Genomic DNA, 21,927 nt, shown 5'->3' with positions numbered 1-21,927 from the left:
CTTCAGTTTTTCAGTCCTTTATGCATGACATTTTCCGTGAATACCTGGATAAATTTATGATTGTGTATCTTGATGATATTTTGATTTTTTCGGATGACTGGGACTCTCATATCCAACAGGTCAGGAGGGTTTTTCAGGTTTTGCGGTCTAACTCCTTGTGTGTAAAGGGTTCTAAGTGTGTTTTTGGGGTTCAAAAAATTTCTTTTTTGGGGTACATTTTTTCCCCCTCGTCCATTGAGATGGACCCTGTCAAGGTTCGGGCTATTTGTGATTGGACGCAGCCTTCCTCTCTTAAAAGCCTTCAGAAATTTTTAGGCTTTGCTAATTTTTATCGTCGATTTATTACTGGTTTTTCGGATGTTGCTAAACCTTTGACTGATCTGACTAAGAAGGGTGCTGATGTTGCTGATTGGTCCCCTGCCGCTGTGGAGGCCTTTCGGGAGCTTAAGCGCCGCTTTTCCTCTGCCCCTGTGTTGCGTCAGCCTGATGTTACTCTTCCTTTTCAGGTTGAGGTCGACGCTTCCGAGATCGGAGCGGGGGCAGTTTTGTCGCAGAAAAGTTCCGACTGCTCCGTGATGAGACCTTGTGCTTTCTTTTCTCGAAAGTTTTCGCCTGCTGAACGAAATTATGATGTTGGTAATCGGGAGCTTTTGGCTATGAAGTGGGCTTTTGAGGAGTGGCGTCATTGGCTCGAAGGGGCCAGACATCAGGTGGTGGTATTAACCGATCACAAGAATTTGATTTATCTTGAGTCTGCCAGGCGCCTGAATCCTAGACAGGCGCGCTGGTCGTTGTTTTTCTCTCGGTTTAATTTTGTGATTTCATATCTACCGGGTACTAAAAATGTGAAGGCGGATGCCCTTTCTAGGAGTTTCGAGCCTGAGTCCCCTGGTGATTCTGAACCTACCGGTATTCTTAAGGATGGTGTAATATTGTCTGCTGTCTCCCCGGACCTGCGACGGGCCTTGCAGGAGTTTCAGGCGGATAAACCTGATCGATGCCCGCCTGGTAGACTGTTCACGATGATTGGACCAATAGAGTCATCTCGGAGGTTCATTCTTCGGCGTTGGCAGGTCATCCTGGAATCTTTGGTACCAGGGATTTGGTGGCTAGGTCCTTCTGGTGGCCTTCCCTGTCTCGAGATGTACGAGTTTTTGTGCAGTCTTGTGATGTTTGTGCTCGGGCCAAGCCTTGTTGTTCTCGGGCCAGTGGATTGTTGTTATCCTTGCCTATTCCGAAGAGGCCTTGGACCCACATCTCTATGGATTTTATTTCTGATCTCCCTGTTTCTCAGAAAATGTCTGTCATCTGGGTGGTGTGTGACCGTTTCTCTAAGATGGTTCATTTGGTTTCCTTGCCTAAATTGCCTTCCTCATCCGAGTTGGTTCCTCTATTTTTTCAGAATGTGGTTCGCTTGCATGGCATTCCGGAGAATATCGTTTCTGACAGGGGGACCCAGTTCGTGTCTAGATTTTGGCGGGCGTTCTGTGCTAGGATGGGCATTGATTTGTCGTTTTCGTCTGCGTTCCATCCCCAGACTAATGGCCAGACCGAACGAACTAATCAGACATTGGAGACTTATTTGAGGTGTTTTGTGTCTGCGGATCAGGATGACTGGGTTGCCTTTTTGCCGTTGGCGGAGTTTGCCCTCAATAATCGGGCCAGTTCTGCCACTTTGGTTTCTCCATTTTTTTGCAATTCGGGGTTTCATCCTCATTTTTCTTCTGGTCAGGTGGAGTCTTCGGACTGTCCTGAAGTGGATGCTGTGGTGGATAGGTTGCATCGGATTTGGGGGCAGGTAATGGACAATTTGGAGTTGTCTCAGGAGAAGACTCAGCGTTTTGCCAACCGTCGTCGTCGTGTTGGTCCTCATCTTCGTGTTGGGGACTTGGTGTGGTTGTCTTCCCGTTTTGTCCCTATGAGGGTTTCTTCCCCTAAGTTTAAGCCTCGGTTCATCGGCCCGTATAAGATTTTGGAGATTCTTAACCCTGTGTCCTTTCGATTAGAACTCCCTGCATCTTTTTCTATTCATAATGTCTTCCATCGGTCATTATTGCGCAGGTATGAGGTACCTGTTGTGCCTTCCGTTGAGCCACCTGCTCCGGTGTTGGTTGAGGGTGAGTTGGAGTACGTCGTGGAGAAGATCTTGGACTCCCGTGTTTCCAGACGGAAACTTCAGTATTTGGTCAAGTGGAAGGGTTACGGTCAGGAGGATAATTCTTGTGTGACAGCCTCTGATGTTCATGCCTCTGATTTGGTCCGTGCCTTTCATAGGGCTCATCCTGATCGCCCTCGGGGTTCTTGTGAGGGTTCGGTGCCCCCTCCTTAAGGGGGGGGTACTGTTGTGAATTTGGTTTTGGGCTCCCCCGGTGGTCACTGGTGGTACTGGACTTGTCTTCACTTTCTCTGTTCACCTGTTTCCTCCAGGATATGGGAGTTTCCTATTTAACCTTGCTGCTCAGTCATTGCCTTGCCGGTCATCAAAGTAACCAGAGCTTTCTGTTGCATGTTCCTGCTCCTAGTCTTCTGATCAGCTAAGTTGGACTTTTGTCCTGAGTATTATTTTGCATTTTTGTTCCAGTTCACAGTTATGGTATATTGCTGTCGCTGGAAGCTCTTGTGAGCTGAAATTACCACTCCAGTCTCATGAGTTGAGACTTGAGTTTAAAGTAATTTCAGGATGGTTTTGTAAATAGGGTTTTCAGCTGACCGTGAAGTTCCCTTTCTTATTTTCCTACTATCTAGTAAGTGGACCTCGCTTTGCTGAACCTGCCTTCATACTACGTATGTCTTTTCCCTCTGAACTCACCGTCAATACATGTGGGGGGCTTCTGTCACCTTTTGGGGGAATTTCCACTTGAGGTAAGCCAGGCCTGTTTTTCCTCTGCCAGGGTTAGTTAGTCCTCCGGCTGGCGCTGGGCGTCTAGGGATTACGTAGGCACGCTACCCGGCCACTGTTAGTTGTGCGGTAGGTTTAGCTCACGGTCAGCTCTAGCTTCCATCATCCAAGAGCTAGTCCTGATTTATGCGTTTCTGTAGTTCTCTTGTCATTGAGAACCATGACAGGGTAATCTGGGTGTCTTTTCCCTTGTAGACCCTAAATCTGTGTGTTTACCCTAGGATACTCTCGTACAGTTTGTACAGTTTAATTCCATACCTGGACCTCTTACTGGGCAGGTATTGTTGAAATTTTAGCCTCCCTTTGAAATGAACCAGAGATTCATTTATAGTGATGTCCCTTTGGAGGTTATATGCCTTAGCAAATTTTCTGCTGAAGTGTTCATCTACCGGCCCGAATTTTATATAGACAATCAAAGTTCAGATCGTCTCGGGGAGGACACTGTGCATTATCACTATAATGCAATCATTTTTGGAACTCTTCAAATCGTGCCCTTGTCATGGACATACAGAATACCGGTACTGTAGAGTATATCAGTATTCCAGTATTGCCAAAGATCTTGTTTTCGGATTATGCCCATATGCAGCACAATTCCCCAAAATGTCATCATCTCTGCTGCATCTACAGGGGTCCATCTGGCGTATGATGATGTGGGATTTTGAAAAATAGATGGGCATACAAGTTTGTCTGGGCCAACATAAGATTTATTATTTCCTCACTGAGAGATAATTTAAAGAATTCAATTTCAGTGAGGCCAGAGGTGTGAAACTTGATTCCTGAGCTGCTGATCAAATCCGGAATGACGGGCTGATAATTTTCGGGAGATGGAATCTATATAGGATGGATTGTTGGAGGGGTTGCCTGGGTCCTAGGGTGCCTTGTTGGGGTTCCTTCCTAACTAGATGAGGAGGAGGAGGACTAAAGGAATGTGGGATCTTCCTCACTGGCTGAATCCGTCTTGGAGGCAAGGAAAGCGTATGCCTCCTCTGGTGAATACCGTCTTGACGAATGGGACATTTTTATTTTAGCTTTCAAAACCCTGGGGATGTCTGTGCAAGTAGTGCTTTACACGTGTAATGTATGGAGCTTGTGTATAGGATAATATTTATTAACCCCTCTCTGACCTTAGACGTACTATCCCGTCGAGGTGACCTGGGCCTATCTGAGCCTCGACGGGATAGTACGTCATATGCGATCAGCCGCACTCACGGGGGGAGCGTGGCCGATCGCCGCCGGGTGTCAACTGACTATCGCAGCTGACATCTGGCACTATGTGCCAGGAGCGGTCATGGACCGCTCCTGGCACATTAACCCCCGGAACACTGCGATCAAACATGAGATGTGATCGCGTTGCTCCGAGGGTCTCCTGCCTCCTCCTCCTCCCTGCAGGCCAGGATCCAAAATGGCCACGGGGGACCTTTCGGGTCCTGCAGGGAGGTGGTTTGCAAGCCTCCTGCAGTGCCTGTCAGATCGCTGATCTGACACAGTGCACTGCAAAGTGTCAGATCAGCGATCTGACACTATACAGTCATGTCCCCCCCTGGGGCAATGTAAAGAAGTAAAAAAATATATATTTACAGGTTTTTAAAAAATATATATGTTGTTCCAATAAATAGATTTCTTTGTCTAAAAAATAAAAAAAAACAATACAGGTACACATATTTAGTATCGCCGCGTCCGTAACGACCCAACGTATAAAATTGTCCCACTAGTTAACCCCTTCAGTGATCTCCGTAAAAAAAAAAAAAAAAAAAACGGGGCCAAAAACAACATTTTATTATCATACCGCTGAACAAAAACTGGAATAACACATGATCAAAAAGTGGGATATTAAAAAACATGGTACCGCTGAAAATGTCATCTTGTCCCGCAAAAAAAAGCTGCAATGCAGCATCATCAGCAAAAAAATTAAAAAGTTATAGTCCTCAGAATAAAGTGATACAAAAATAATTATTTTTTATATAAAATCTATTTTATCGTATAAAAGCGCCAAAACATAAAAAAAGATATAAATGAGGTATTGCTGTAATCGTACTGACCCGAAAAATAAAACTGCTTAATCAATGTTATCAAACGTGGAAAGGTATAAACACCCCCCCAAAAGAAATTCACGTATTGCTGGTTTTTGTTCCTTCTGCCTCACAAAAATCGGAATACAAAGCGATCAAAAAATGTCACGTGCCCGAAAATGGTACCAATAAAACGTCAACTCGTCACACAAAAAAACGAGACCTCACATGACTCTGGACCAAAATATGCAAAAATTATAGCTCTCAAAATGTGGAGTCACAAAACTATTTTTTGTAATAAAAAGTGTCTTTTAGTGTGTGACAGCTGCCAATCATAAAAATCTGCTAAAAAAAACACTATAAAAGTTAATCAAACCCCCCCCCCTTCATCACCCCCTTAGTTAGGGAAAAATAATAAAATTTTAAAAATTTATTTATTTACATTTTCCCGTTGGGGTTGGGGCTAAAGTTAGGATTAGGGTTGGAGCTAAAGTTAGGTGTCATGGTTCTCAATGGCAAGAGAACGTAGTAAAGCATACAAAAGGACTAGCTCTTGGAAGATGGGAACTCGAGCTGACCGTGAGCTAAACCTACCGCACAACTAACAGTGGCCGGGTAGCGTGCCTACGTTTTATCCCTAGACGCCCAGCGCCAGCCGGAGGACTGACTGACCCTAGCAGAGGAAAATACAGACCTGGCTTACCTCTAGAGAAATTTTCCCCAAAAGGCAGACAGTAGCCCCCACATATATTGTCGGTGATTTCAGAGGAAATTGACATACGAAGTGTGAAGATAGGTTTAGCAAATTGAGGTCCGCTAACTAGATAGTAGGAAGACAGAAAAGGGAACTTCACAGTCAGCTGAAAACCCTTTCAAAACACCATCCTGAAATTACTTTAAGACTCTAATATCAACTCATGACACCAGAGTGGCAATTTCAGCTCACAAGAGCTTCCAGTCTCAGAAATATTCAATTACAGAGAACTGGAACAAAAATGCAAAACAAACTTAGGACTACAAGTCCAACTTAGCTGATAGTAGTCTAGGAGCAGGAACATGCAACAGAAAGGCTTCTGGTAACATTGTTGGCCGGCATAGAAATGACTGAGGAGCAAGGCTAAATAGAAAACTCCCACATCCTGATGGAAACAGGTGAACAGAGGAGATGAAGCACACAAGTTCAGTACCACCAGTGACCACCGGGGGAGCCCAGAAACCAAATTCACAACAGTTAGGGTTAGGATTAGGATCAGTGTTGGGATTAGGGTTGGGGCTACAGTTAGGGATAGGGTTGGGGCTAAAGTTAGGGTTAGGGCTACAGTTAGGGTTGGGGCTAAAATTAGGGTGAGGGTTGGGGCTAAAGTTAGGGTTGGGGCTAAAGTTAGGGTTAGGGTTTGGATTACATTTACGGTTGGGATTAGGGTTAGGGGTGTGTCAGGGTTAGGGGTGTGGTTAGGGTTATGGTTGGGATTTGGGTTAGGGGTGTGTTGGAGTTAGGGGTGTGGTTAGGGGTGTGTTGGGGTTAGGGATGTGGTTGGGATTAGGGTTAGGGGCATGTTCGGGTTAGGGGTGTGGTTAGGGTTATGGTTAGGGTTGGGATTAGGGTTAGGGGTGTGTTTGGGTTAGGGTTTTAGTTTGAATTGGCGGGTTTCCACTGTTTAGGCACATCAGGGGCTCTCCAAAAGCGACATGGCGTCCCATCTCAACAGTGCTCCTTCCCTTCCGAGCTCTCCCGTGCGCCAAAACAGGGGTTTACTCCAACATATGGGGTATCAGCGTACTCAGGAAAAATTGAACAGCAACTTTAGGGGTCCAATTTCTCTGGTTGCCCTAGAAAAAATAAAAATTTGTGGGGCTAAAAAAACATTTTTGTGGGAAATAAATGTTTTTTTTTTTCACGGCTCTGCGTTATAAACTGTAGTGAAACACTTGGGGGTTCAAAGTTCTCACAACACATCTAGATAAGTTCCTTGGGGGGTCTAGCTTCCAATATGGGGTCACTTGTGGGGGGTTTCTACTGTTTAGGTACATCAGGGGCTCTGCAAACGCAATGTGATGCCTGCAGACCATTCCATCTAAGTCTGCATTCCAAACGGCGTGCCTTCCCTTCCAAGCTCTGCTATGCGCCCAAACAGTAGTTTTCTTCCACATATTGGGTGTCAGCGTACTCAGGACAAATTGCACAACATCTTTTGGGGTCCAATTTCTTCTGTTATCCTTGGAAAAATAAAAATTTAGGAGCGAAAAGATCATTTTTGTGAAAAAACATGATTTTTTATTTTTACATCTCTACATTATCAACTTCTGTGAAGCACTTGTTGGGTCAAAGTGCTCACCACACATCTAGATAAGTTCCTTGGGTGGTCTACTTTCCAAAATGGCGTCACTTGTGGGGGGTTTCAATGTTTAGGCACATCAGGGGCTCTCCAAACGCGACATGGCATCCTATCTCAATTCCAGTCAATTTTGCATTGAAAAGTCAAATTGCGCTCCTTCCCTTCTGAGCTCTACCATGTGCCCAAACAGTGGTTTACTCCCACATATGGGGTATCAGCATACTCAGAACAAATTGAACAACAACTTTTGGGGTCCAATTTCTCCTGTTACCCTTGGTAAAATAAAACAAATTGGAGCTAAAGTAAATTTTTTGTGAAAAAAAGTGAAATGTTCATTTTTTTTTAAACATTACAAAAATTCCTGTGAAACACCTGAAGGGTTAATAAACTTCTTGAATGTGGTTTTGAGCACCTTGAGGGGTGCAGTTTTTAGAATGGTGTCACACTTGGGTATTTTTTTATCATATAGACCCCTCAAAGTGACTTCAAATGTGATGTAGTCCCTAAAAAAAAAATGGTGTTGTAAAAATGAGAAATTGCTGGTCAACTTTTAACCCTTATAACTCCCTAACAAAAAAAATGTGGGTTCTAAAATTGTGCTGATGTAAAGTAGACATGTGGGAAATGTTACTTTTTAAGTATTTTGTGTGACATAACTCTGTGATTTAAAGGTATAAAAATTCAAAGTTGGAAAATTGCGAAATTTTCAAAATTTCCCCAAAATTATGTTTTTTTACAAATAAATGCAGGTAATATCAAGGAAATTTTACCACTAACATGAAGTACAATATGTCACGAGAAAACCGTGTCAAAATCACTGGGATCCGTTGAAGCGTTCCAGAGTTATAACCTCATAAAGGGACAGTGGTCAGAATTGTAAAAATTAGCCCGGTCATTAACGTGCAAACCACCCTTGGGGGTAAAGGGGTTAAAAAACAGCAGGTAAAGACCCCAATATCCACAGGTGTCCCTTCTAATTGGGGGAAACTATCACCTCTAATAATCCTCGGACAGTTCTGACAAACACGGAAAAGTGCCCCTTTATGGAGGTGACAGAAAGTCTGTTTAGTCACTTTAGCGTCATAGTATCAGCTCTAATCCAATGGTGAGAGAGCGATTTACCCTGAAGAGTCACAGATTGTGGGGTTGTTATAAAAATATTATATTAGAGTTTTTTCTGTTGCCTCCTTGTAAGAATCACAATGGTTTTGTTTCTTTTCAACTGATAGATATAAACGACCCAACTATGAAAGATGGGAACCAAGGAAACATGTATTACTCTCATTGTATGATGCCCCTTTTTTGGTCCCCGCACTCCGTAAAATGATCTCACAGTACCACTATCCTCAATATTATTTTTGTATTCAAGAAATCGGAATGGAGAAAGTCATCACTCACCCCTTTTAGAAGATACTTCAGTTCTTCTACTGGTCCATGTTCATAGACCAGTGGAACATGGACCACTAGAAGCGCAAATTAAGTCTGAAACGTTCATTGTCCATCACGTCTTTATTTTTTGGAAATCACTGCACCTGCCGCCATGCTGCTAGCACTGTTGCACTTTTTGTCATTGTCCTGAATCAAATGAAAATTAAAAAAGACTGAAGTATCTTCTAAAATGGGTGAATGCTTCTCTATAATTATTTTTTAAATATTTTCACACTTTTTTTGGTGTTTTTCATGTAATATATGGAAGCCTACATGGAGAATCAAATAACTACTGTCTTGATGTTCTTATAAAAAAGCTTTTATAAAAGCCTCAAACTTCTGTGTGTGAATCAGACATGAGATCTAACGTGATAGAAGATTACAGTGCGGGGAAGACTGGAAACCTTATAATAATAATAATAATAATTTTTATTTATATAGCGCCAACATATTCCACAGCGCTTTACAAATTATAGAGGGGATTTGTACAGACAATAGACATTACAGCATAACAGAAATCACAGTTCAAAACAGATACCAGGGGGAGTGAGGGCCCTGCTCGCAAGCTTACATACTATGAGGAAAAGGGAGACACGAGAGGTGGATGGTAACAATTGCTTTAGTTATTTGGACCAGCCATAGTGTAAGGCTCGGGTGTTCATGTAAAGCTGCATGAACCAGTTAACAGCCTAAGTGTGTAGCAGTACAGACACAGAGGGCTATTAACTGCATAAAGTGTATGAGAACATGATGAGAGGAACCTGATTATGTTTTTGTTTTTTTGAATAGGCCACACAGGGATGGTTAGGTTAATGCATTGAGGCGGTAGGCCAGTCTGAACAAATTAGTTTTTAGGGCATGCTTAAAACTGTGGGGATTGGAGATTAATCGTATTAACCTAGGTAATAAATTCCAAAGAATCGGCGCAGCACGTGTAAAGTCTTGGAGATGGGAGTGGGAGGTTCTGATTATTGAGGATGCTAACCTGAGGTCATTAGCGGAGCGGAGGGCACGGGTAGGGTGGTAGACTGAGACCAGAGAGGAGATGTAGGGTGATGCTGAGCCATGGAGTGCTTTGTGGATGAGGGTAGTAGTTTTGTACTGGATTCTGGAGTGGATGGGTAGCCAGTGTAATGACTGGCACAAGGTAGAGGCATCGGTGTAACGGTTGGTGAGGAATGATTCTGGCAGCAGCATTCAGGACAGATTGGAGCGGGGAGAGTTTGGTAAGAGGGAGGCCGATTAGTAGAGAGTTACAATAGTCCAGACGAGAATAAATAAGTGAGACAGTAAGAGTTTTTGCAGAGTCGAAAGTAAGAAAAGGGCGAATTCTAGAAATGTTTTTGAGATGCAGATAAGAAGAGCAAGCCAGTGATCGGATGTGGGGGGTGAATGAAAGCTCGGAATCAAGGATGACCTCAAGGCAGCGGGCCTGTTGCTTTGGAGTAATGGTGGAACCACACACGGAGATGGCAATGTCAGGCAAAGGTAGGTTAGTAGAGGGACAGAACACGAGGAGTTCAGTTTTTGACAGGTTCAGTTTCAGATAGAGGGAGGACATGATGTTAGGGACAGTGGAAACTTCATATAGACGGCCGGTGGGGATGGAGTCAGTGAACGGACTCTGGACAAATATGTTTCTAGAGCCATAGTAGAAGATGAAGATGTCGTCCTCATCATGAAGTAGTTATTTCTCCTGTCACGTGTAATGAATATCTCCTGCAGTATTGCTAATGCTGATTCCAGTGTCGGTAAATGAGACGAGAATTAGCGTTATGGAAGATGAGTCTATAAGAAAGGTATTCAGCTGCCGACTCCGAGGGAGAAACTGCTTGTTGTCTGTGGCCTAAATATATAGGTTTTATTAGTAGATGGAAAGAAGAGAACTAAATACTGTAAAATAATAAATCTCATATTTTCCCTTATTATCTCCAGTAATTGTATTATTACACAAGATTTTTATGATGTTACATCGGCTCTCTTCATCTCATTCAGGTCTCTACAATATCAGATCCTCTCAGTGAAGATCTTCTACAAAAGAGAATTTTCCCGATTTACCCATCAAAGATGGATATGGACAGAGACAAGATGGCGGAGAGGATATTACACCTCACCCTAGAGATTCTCTTCTGGCTTACTGGAGAGGTGAGAGATTCTGATGACATCACATTACATCATTCTTATCTATGGGAATAACAGATGGACAGAACTGGAGAGGTGAGGACCCTGGAAATGTCTGTAGTGAGATTTATTAATGTGTCTCTCCATAACCAGGATTACACAGTAGTGAAGAAGACTTCTAGTGAACGCTGTCAGGATCCTGTGTCTGAGGGATGGGGAAGACCCTTGAACCCAATCACAGGGCCTCCACCTCACCCCCTGATACATGAGGACATTAATGACGAGAAGATCCTAGAACTCATCTACAAGATGATTGAGCTGCTGACTGGAGAGGTGACACTGCTGGGAATGCTGGGACATTATACAGTAACGCTATGAAGGGATCAGGGGGATGACGGTATCATTGTATGTGTCAGGTTCCTATAAGGTGTCAGGATGTTGCTGTCTATTTCTCCATGGAGGAGTGGGAGTATTTAGCAGGACACAAAGATCTGTACAAGAATGTCATAATGGAGGTTCCCCAGCCCCTCACATCACCAGGTAATAGACAATACTAAATACACACGGCCTATAATTATCTGTATGTAAAGAATGAATTCAGTCCCTGTATGTGTTTCCTCCAGATCTGTCCAGTAAGAGAACAACACCAGAGAGATGTCCCCAATTTCTTCTTCCACAGGACTGTAAACAAGAAGATCCCAGTCCTCCTCAGGATCATCAGGTAGAGAAGGAGAGAAGGTTATGGAGAGAAGGTGTCATGAGATCTCCCCTATGATTTGTAGACAGTTGTGAAGGTCTTGTGCTCAGTCTTGTTTTATCCACCAGTATTATATGTTTTATACTTGTGTAATGAGAACGGTGGAGATGGCAGGATTAGAGCTGATCATAGATGTGACTTCTCCATCTGTTTTACAATATTTGTTTCAGGGTGAAGATCTGACCCATATTAATACTACAGAGACATATGTGAGAGGTGATGAGCGGTGTAAAGAGGAGATTCCTACATATGACTACCCAGGTGAGTGATAACCACTAAATGCAGAGAAGTCACAGATTCTTCTCAGTCACCGGCTGTGGCTGCTTTAACGGTGGTGTAGTCCGGCAGTAGTACCATGATCACCATTTTGCCTTTAGACCACAGCCCTTTTCTATAGAACTTACAAGCAGGAGGATCCACCTACCCCCTGGGATTTGAAGACTCTGACCGTTACCTGCCCAGATCTGTAAACTACAAAGTCAAACAACAGCGTACGTAGAATGTGCTGATAAGATCAGAAATCGGAGCGCAATGATGCTGTTGGCTTCCTAGATCCCTGATATCTTATTGGATGAATCTACCTTCTCTCCCTTCTGTGCTGTTGAATGTGCTCATATGGTCCCTACAAGACCAGGTCCTGTCTTTCTGGCCAAACTTTGTGTTTATGATTTACAACATTAAATTTGCAGTGAGGGCCAAGTGTGAATATCTGTACAAAACAAAACAAAAACTCATGAAATAGGCCTGGTCAGAAATAATGGTACCCCTGAAAATAATGTGACAAAAGGGACATGTTAAATCAAGGTGTGTCCACTAATTAGCATCACAGGTGTCTACAATCTTGGAATCAGTGAGTGGGTCTATATATAGGGCTACAGATACTCACTGTGATGTTTGGTGACATGGTGTGTATCGCACTCAACATTGACCAGAGGAAGCAAAGGAAAGAGTTGTCTCAGGAGATTAGAAAGAAAATTATAGACAAACATGTTAAAAGTAAAAGTTATAAGACCATCTCCAAGTAGCTTTATGTTCCTGTGATTACAGTTGTACATATTATTCAGAAATTTAAGATCCATGGGACTGTAGCCCACCTATCTGGACGTGGCCGTAGGAGGAAAATTGATGACAAATCAAAGAGACGGATAATACGAATAGTAAAAAAAAGAGCCCAGAAAAAATTCTAAAGAGATTAAAGGTGAACTTCAAGCTCAGGGAACATCAGTGTCAGATCGCACCATCAGTCCTTCTATGAGCCAAAGTGGACTTCATTAATATTTGAAGGGGAAAGGGAGACACAAAGCGCAAATAGGGTCTTATCTCACAAAAAGAATGGCGGAATCACCAAGAAAATCGCTAACCTGGTGAAGCTGAAAGCAGGCATGTGTAGATTTCAGCTGTCGCTGATCCACAATTTGGAGATATATATATATATATTTAATCATAATAATATTATATATATATATATATATATATAATATTATTATGATTAAATTGTGTGCATTGTTAATAATTAAACAATGCACACAATTTAATCATAATAATATTTTAATAACACATTTTTTAAGACAAATAATAAAAAGGATATTTTAATTATGGTTCACAGTGGTAATTCAACCTAACAAGGAAACACTAATCGCCTAATAAATCCCAGAAAATTTACGGTTAGACTCAGTAGCCTGTGCTCTTTGCAGCCGATTCCGGTGTTTGAACACTCTACTTCACAGGTTCTTGACGAAATCCTTTCAGCTCAAGTTGTTTCATGTGTTGTTTTTTGTTCATTTTTTATTTTTATATTTTTTCTTTTTCTTAAAGCCCTGCAACCGAAGAATAGATTCGTAATTAACAGAGTAATCTTTAATAAATATGACTGATTATATGAGAATTTCCCTGGTATAAAGATTTGTTAATCGTCTGTTTTCCATGAACTTTGACATTAGACGTCATTTGATTGTTTGGCGCCATTTTTTGAATCTGACATATACTTAAACATTGTAAGCACACTGTCCTTGTATGTGGTAATTCCTGAAGAAGGGGCCATAAGAGCCCTGAAACGCGTTGAATAAACCACTGTTTAATTCTACTATCAACCGGAACCTCATCATTATTGCAGCAGCGCAGATTTAAACCACACTTCCTATTGTATACTGCTTCAAAGTGGACTTCATGAGAGACGAACAAGGAGGACACCATTATTGAAAAAAAATTATAAAAAGCCAGACTGGAATTTGCCAAACTACATGCTGACAAGACACAAAGCTTGGGAGAATGTCCTACGGGCAGATGCGACAAAAATTGTACTTTTTGTGAGGGTACATCAGCTCTATGTTCACAGATGGAAAAATGAAGCATACCAAGAAAAGAACACTGTCCCTACTGTGAAACATGGAGGAGGCTCTGTTATATTCTGGGGCTGCTTTGCTGCATCTGGCACATGGTGTCTACAATCTGTGCAAGGTACAATGAAATCTCAAGACTATCAAGGGATTCTAGAGAGAAAAGTGCTGCCCAGTGTCAGAAAGCTTGGTCACAGTTACAGGTCATGGGCATTGCAACAGGATAATGACCCAAAACACACAGCTAAAACACCCAAGAATGGCTAAGAGGAAAACATTGGACTATTCTGAAGTGGCCTTCTTTGAGCCCTGACTTAAATCCTATTGAGCATCTTTGGAAAGAGCTGAAACATGCCGTCTGGAATAGGCAACATTAAAACATGAGACAACTGGAGCAGTTTGCTGTTGAGGAGTGGGACAAAATATCTGTCGAGAGGTGCAGAAGTCTCATTGACAGTTACAGAAATCGTTTGTTTGCAGTAATTGCCTCAAAAGGTTGTGCAACAAAATATTAAGTTAAGGGTACCATCATTTCTGTCCAGGCCTATTTCATGAGCTTTATTTTTTTTAAATTCTGTGGAAGCATGGCTGAAAAGCAATGTCTGACTTTCATTTGTTCATTTTCATAGATTTTTTATTTATTATTGCTTTTAAATAAAAACCTATAAGCGAAGGCACCACACATTGATAATATGAAAAATACTTTATTAATATCAGAAAGGAACAAACCATAAATGGTCATAAAAAAGCCTCAAATAGGCAGCAGGTAAGACACAACAAACACAGAAAAAAAGTAGACAACTGGCAAAAATTCATAAAAAAGTATGCATAAATACGCTCAAATATACATGGCGCTCACATTGCAAACAATTTGCATAAACAGCAATTGCAATAAAGCATAGCAGTCTGACATAAAAGTAATGAAATATCGCATAGAAATTCAAAATGTGGTCACAGTGTAAAAAGGCTAATGTGCCATATAGACCCACATGAGAAATATATAAAAGGTTATAACAGGCTATGCAAACACTAATCTGGCATATTATGTCACACACCAGCACATTTACCAAGCAATGGAGCAAAAGCCAGGAGTCCACCACACCCGACGCGCGTTTCGCAAGAAGTTGCTTCGTCCAGGAGTGGTGAGACGCTGGTAATGTACCTTTTTATAGAGCAAATGGCCACACATAACAACAAACAGCTGTGGAAAGACACGAACGCTGAAAAACCGGAAGTGACGTATTTAACGCTGCCATGGCAATGGTGTACAACACAGATAAAAAAACTTCTGGATAAAAATAAGAATTCACATAAGTTGTAAGCACAGCAAGCGATGCTGTGCAATTCACCGTACAATAAATAGTGTAGATACCAAATTCACGTGGCCGCAATATTGTACCGCTGACAAACAGCAGGCACTTCCGGGTGACCAGCCGCAAAGGGTAAAGTGACGTGAAGGGGTCGTGCTGGGAATTGGAGGCCAGTGCGCAGCGCTGTTTACACTCGGTAACCCAGCAACAAGCACAACAGGCTGGGAGCAGGGGGGCGGTGCAGTGAAGGAGCGGACACAGAAACAAAAAATCCTGTGAAGAAGAAAGTTGAAGATACAAGACACAAACAAATGACAAATTCATCATAAATTGCAACGGCAGCGCCAGTGACTACATGTACAAGAAGATAGCGTGCGCATATATTAAAACAAACATGCCAAATATACAGGTAAGTATATCTAATCCTATAATATAAGGTTAAAATGCAAATGGACAATAGTGATAACCAAATAAAGTGACTATTATTGCACATGGAAGATACGTAAAGCAATAATTTAATAAAATTAACACAATCCGTAATAATGTGAACATCAGAATAAATAGATCAAGATAAAAACAAGATTATATATAATATAATAATCTGGACTGGACTTGAAACTCCGTGAAGTGAAGAAAATGTGCCTTTAGCGGAAAACAGGACTTCGACCACAGCCTAGATAAAAAAAAGAAAAATGAAGAAATTTTATAAAAAAGAACCAACGACACACACCAGCTCAACAAACATTTATTATACACATCATATTTAAAAACAATTAAAACTACCAAGACATTGGAGACACGGAGAATAAAGAAAACCAAGATCTAAAGGGAGTACCAGCACCTATAAAAAGGGCTGAAAACTGTTGTACTCATTCAGTCCAGATGGAGAAATGGTATTTAATGTGAAAATCCATTTGGTTTCTTTCTGCGCTAATAGGCGCTTCCAAATACCCCCACGTGGACCTATAAACACCCTGTCGATGCCCTTTAATTTCAGACCAGACGGGTCACAACTGTGTACCTCCTTAAAATGACATGGGATAGGTTTCAGTGTTGAAATGTCACTTACAGTCACGGCCCCTTCAATATCTAAAATATGCTCACGAACACGTCTTCGAAACTCGCGAGTTGTCATACCCACATAGATCAGGCCACATGGGGAAGTGGCGTGATAGACAACCGCTTTGGTAGTACAGTTGATATTGTGGGTGATCACATATTTTTTGGTTGAATTTGAATTGACAAATGCCTTCGATTTCTCCACGTTCTTGCATGCTACACATTTACTGCATGGGTAGCAACCACAAGCAGGGCCCTTTGAACCAAAAATAAACTTGGATGTATTACCCCTATGGTAACTGTGTACCAGATGGTCCCGTAGATTGCGAGCTCTTCTGTAAGTTACTGAAGGAACTTCCCCAATGAATTGGGAGAGAGTGCTGTCAAGTGAGAGAATCGACCAATGCCTCTGCAGAATCTCAAACATCTCATTACTACGTGAATTGTAATCAAAGATGCATCGTACCTTAGAGTCAGTTGTTTTATCTTCTTTTGGTTTGTTCTGCAGTAGATCACTCCGACAGTCGAGCTCGTGTATATGCTTGACAAATCGATTTCCTGCCATAACCACGCTCTTGAAATCTACTACATAAATCTTCGGCCTGTCTTTCAAAAAGAGAATTGTTAGAACAAATCCTTCTTGCTCGCAGGAATTGACCTGTTGGAATATTTTTGAGTAGATGTTTAGGATGTTGGGAACTGGCGTGTAATAAGGTATTGGCTGCCGTCTTTTTTCGAAAGAGGTCAGTCTGGATGTCGCCTGATGCATCAACTTTAATAAGGACATCCAAAAATTCAATCTCTTGTCTACTGCTCTTGTAAGTTAATTTAATATTTAAATCATTCCTATTGAGGTGGTCAAAAAAGGAATGTAGGTCAGTTTCAGACCCCTGCCAGACAACAAGCACGTCGTCAATAAAGCGCCACCATGCTATGACACCTGAGCAAAGGGCACTTGGATTGCACTGAAAGATGTCCCTCTCCCACAGCCCCAGGAAGAGATTTGCATATGAGGGCGCACAAGACGCCCCCATAGCAGTCCCCTGGAGCTGCAGGAAGAGGGACTCCTTAAAATAGAAAAAATTATGTGTTAGCATGAAATGTAGGGCCTTGACAAGGAACTCGCACAGGGCTCGATCACATCCGCTAGTTTCAAGAAAATACTGCGTGGCACTCATTCCATCCTGATGTCTTATTGACGTGTAAAGTGACTCCACGTCACATGTCACTAAACACATATCCTCCTCAAGGTGGATGCCCTCCAGTTTTCTGAGAGCATCGGTGGTATCCTTGAGGTAAGATGGGAGAGTTTCAACCAAGGGTTTCAGGTAAAAGTTGATGAGTTTGCATAAGGGATCACAAATGCTATCACCCCTGAAACAATTGGTCTACCTGGGGGAATAACTGGGTCTTTGTGTATCTTAGGTAATAAGTAAATTACCGCTACAGTAGGATCCTCAATCAGAAGTCCCTCCATTTGTTTCATGGTGATCACATCTTGTTCAACCGCTTGCATGAGCAAATCCTTCAACTCAGATCTAAATTTCAAAAGAGGATTAAATGTTAGACGTTTATAACATTTGTTATTGAGCTGTTTCAACATTTCCTTTTCATAGAGTTCAATGGGCCATAACACCACATTGCCACCTTTGTCCGAAGGTTTGACCGTTACAGACTTCATGTTTTGTAGTTCCTTTAGAGCAACTCTTTCACGAAGAGTCATCTTCTTCCTAAATCAACTAAATTTCCGCAGATTTCAACATATCCAGAGATTGACCTCTTTGTCCGTTCAGTGATGAGGGACATTCAGAAAGTCCCAGAGTCTATTTGTAGAGACAATCTCACTCAACGTGAAAGAGTTGAAACGTGAAATGCCCCCGGAAGAAGGCACATTGCCGAAACGCGCGTAGGGGTGGATGGCATTGTGGTCCCACAGGTAACTATGAGTTGTATTTTTGTTTATTGACCATCTTGATCTGTGTGCATCCTTATACTCTTACCTTGCATGAGGCTTCTTCTTATATCTTATATTATGATGCACTTTGCTAGCACATGGATATTTGCTCCTCTTGTAGAGTTTACTTATTTTTTGCACCAGTGGATGTTTTAACATCTATTCATTGCTTGCTTGCCTGTTGGGGACCGCTTTGCCATCTTTTTTGGTGAGATCCCTTGTCATTTTCCTGTATTTCTTTTGTATTTAGTTCTTTTTATTTTGATGTTATGCAATAAAACTTACATATTTTTATCTTTGGTTTCTGGTGCTATTTCTCCGTTTCGGTTTATATATATATTGTGGCACTTTACCATTTATATATTTCCTGGCACCCTAAGGTATCTCTTGAGGGGTGCATGTGTGGTTTGAATTTTTTGATTGGTCTTTCCACAGCTGTTTGTTGTTATGTGTGGCCATTTGCTCTATAAAAAGGTACCTTACCAGCGTCTCACCACCCCTGGACGAAGCAACTTCTTGCGAAACGCGCGTCGGGTGTGGTGGACTCCTGGCTTTTGCTCCATTGCTTGGTAAATGTGCTGGTGTGTGACATAATATGCCAGATTAGTGTTTGCATAGCCTGTTATAACCTTTTATATATTTCTCATGTGGGTCTATATGGCACATTAGCCTTTTTACACTGTGACCACATTTTGAATTTCTATGCGATATTTCATTAGACTTTTATGTCAGACTGCTATGCTTTATTGCAATTGCTGCTTATGCAAATTGTTTGCAATGTGAGCGCCATGTATATTTGAACGTATTTATGCATACTTTTTTATGAATTTTTGCCAGTTGTCTACTTTTTTTCTGTGTTTGTTGTGTCTTACCTGCTGCCTATTTGAGGCTTTTTTATGACCATTTATGGTTTTTTCCTTTCTGATATTAATAAAGTATTTTTCATATTATCAATGTGTGGTGCCTTCGCTTATAGGTTTTTATTTGATGTGCGGCTAACCACTGTAGGGTATATCATTGGTGTTGTATTATTACTTTTGTCAGATTCAAGTTATTTTTGTGACCAATGTGGGATTTTCTGTCATTAAACAAGGGGTACCAACAATTTTGACCACATGTGTAGGAGGAATGAATATTTTGACTCCACAGACATTTTCAGGAAATTAATATGCAGTGGATGTTGGAGAGTTAAAATTACACATTTGCCATTTTATTATCCAACATATAGTGACCAGATTGTTCTCCAAGAGACACACACACCGCAAATTAAGTGGATTCTTCTCACTATAATATTGCTAAATACAAGGATACTAAATGTTGTTTGAGCACACTGCAAGACTCAGAAGTGAGAGTGGATTTTGCTGGATTGGTTTATAGAAACCTTGTTGCTTTTCAACAGCCTTTGAGCCACTAATAGTGTGGGAACCTCTGTTTTTCCATTGACAGATGATGGACAGTGGGGACTTGTTTTTTGTGAGATGAGAATTGGTATCATTTTCGCCTACATAACATTGTTTGGTTTCTTTTTATTCGATATTTGGGAGGCAGAATGAACAAGCAGTTGAACACCATGCACTACTGGTTCATCCAATAAGGTTTTCTATTAGACTGTGAACTGTCATTGTCTTGGTAAATAATTACAGTTTTTTACATAGCTTGCCATTTGTATGGACAGTTTAAGTAGAAATGTTCAAAAATATAAAACTCAAGGATATTTTATTAAAAAATAATAAATGTTTTTTATCTTAGTTGATGACTGTACCAGGAGATCGGAGGGACAGCTGACATCTTCAATTTTTAAATCTGATGATCTTGAGGTCCTACAAGATGCAACTGAAGTGATTGCTGTTACCCCAGATATAACATCATCCATTCACAGCAAAGATCTGTCAGCTGATCCTATGAAACAGGTCCCATCTTCTGACTCCTTACCGACTACTAAGGAAAATCAAAGTCACAAAAGAGGCATTAAAAAACAAACTGCTCCTAAAGCAAAGAAGTCATTTTCATGTTCAGAATGTGGGAAATGTTTTAATTGGAAAAATGCTCTTGTTAGTCACCAGAGAAGTCACACAGGGGAGAGGCCTTTTTTCTGTTCAGAATGTGGGAAATATTTTAATTGGAAATCGGTTCTTGTTAGACATCAGAGCAGTCACACGGGGGAGAAGCCTTTTTCCTGTGCAGAATGTGGGAAATGTTTTAACCAGAAATCAAGTCTTGTTAGTCACCAGAAAACTCACACAGGGGAGAAGGCTTTTTCCTGTTCAGAATGTGGAAAATGTTTTAACAAGAAGTCAAATCTTGTTAGTCACCAGAAATCTCACACAGGGGAGAAGCCTTTTTCATGTTCAGAATGTGGGAAATGTTTTAACCGAAAAGAGCATCTTGTTAAACATCAGAGCAGTCACACAGGGGAGAAGCCTTTTTCATGTTCAGAATGTGGGAAATGTTTTTACCAGAAAGCACATCTTGATAGCCACCAGAGAACCCACACAGGGGAGAAGCCTTTTTCCTGTTCAGAATGTGGGAAATGTTTTAACTGGAAAAATGGTCTTGTTAGTCACCAGAGAACCCACACAGGGGAGAAGCCTTTTTCCTGTTCAGAATGTGGGAAATGTTTTAACCAGAAAGCGCATCTTGTTAGACATCATAGAAGTCACACAAGGGAGAAGCCTTTTTCATTTTCTTAATGTGGGAAATATTTTACTTGGATACCAACTGTTAATTAACATCAGAGATGTCACATAGGGAAGAAGCCATTTTTACGTTCATAATGTTGGAATAGTTTTAACCAAAATTGGATCTTCTTAAATGGGTTGTCTCTTGTCATTCCTCATTTTTGCTGACAAAAGGATAAAACTAAACTTCATTAATTTCAAATGTAAAACTATACCCATAATTCACCCCCTGAAGGTTAGTCAGAAGGTGACTAATAGAAAAAACATATACCCCACGTCTCAGTATATAGGGTGAGGTGACGTATACACACTCACTCTCCAAGCTTCTCATTTCTACGGGTTTCATCATCCTCACCAAAGACGACACATCAGGAGACTATTTAATATTGAACTATATTCAAGCGAGACTAGACAAAAAAACTAAAATCATGTATAATGTTATCCGAAACAGTCAGAAAACTAGCCACATATAGGCAGATCCCAGACTTCAAACTACATACTTCATAAGTTTATAAGTCACTCCTGTGGCGGTCAGTCAGGACTGCCCTAGTTTGGTATTGTAACAGCTGTCTATTAGTAGTGCAGACAAATTGTCCTAGACTAATCTCAGTTTTCAGACGGCCCAATATATGCCACTCAGGGCAAAATTACCTGCTCCAAAGATCATTAGCAGCTTCTAAGGGAATGAGTACAATATCATTATAAAGACTAGGAATATGTGCAACCATAATGTCTGGGAAATATGTGCAATTATTTAGTATGAATATGGAAATTACAGTATATCTGAAGCAGGTAAGTGTTCCCTGAGTGGTATTTCACATACTATCTATTCTTGACACTGGAGTGGCTTATAAACTTACGAAGTATATAGTTTGAAGTTTGGGGTCTGCCAATATGTGGCTAGTTTTCTGACTGTTTCGGATAACATGATACGTGATTTTAGGATTTCCTTTGTCTACTCTCGATGGAATAGAGGTCAATATTAAATAGTCTCTTGATGGGTTGCCTTTGGTGAGGATGACGAAACTCGTAGAAATGAG

The 21,927-nt window shown here is 41.2% G+C and overlaps 1 protein-coding gene across 1 annotated transcript in view; it reads left to right on the top strand.

Moving 5' to 3' along the window:
* LOC143767606 (uncharacterized) overlaps window positions 1-21,021 on the top strand; it is a 31,180-nt gene extending 10,159 nt beyond the window's left edge. Inside the window, exons 2-7 of the mRNA XM_077256035.1 lie at window positions 10,668-10,817; window positions 10,947-11,126; window positions 11,210-11,333; window positions 11,417-11,514; window positions 11,721-11,811; window positions 19,959-21,021. Coding sequence (XP_077112150.1) covers window positions 10,668-10,817; window positions 10,947-11,126; window positions 11,210-11,333; window positions 11,417-11,514; window positions 11,721-11,811; window positions 19,959-20,899 — 1,584 coding nt within the window. The 3' untranslated portion in view covers window positions 20,900-21,021. The remainder of the gene's footprint in view (window positions 1-10,667; window positions 10,818-10,946; window positions 11,127-11,209; window positions 11,334-11,416; window positions 11,515-11,720; window positions 11,812-19,958) is intronic.
* Window positions 21,022-21,927: the final 906 nt, after the last annotated feature.

The sequence above is a fragment of the Ranitomeya variabilis genome, chromosome 4 (genome assembly GCF_051348905.1).
Source record: "Ranitomeya variabilis isolate aRanVar5 chromosome 4, aRanVar5.hap1, whole genome shotgun sequence".
Lineage (NCBI taxonomy): Eukaryota > Metazoa > Chordata > Amphibia > Anura > Dendrobatidae > Ranitomeya > Ranitomeya variabilis.
This window is presented reverse-complemented; position numbering and strand designations above follow the sequence as displayed.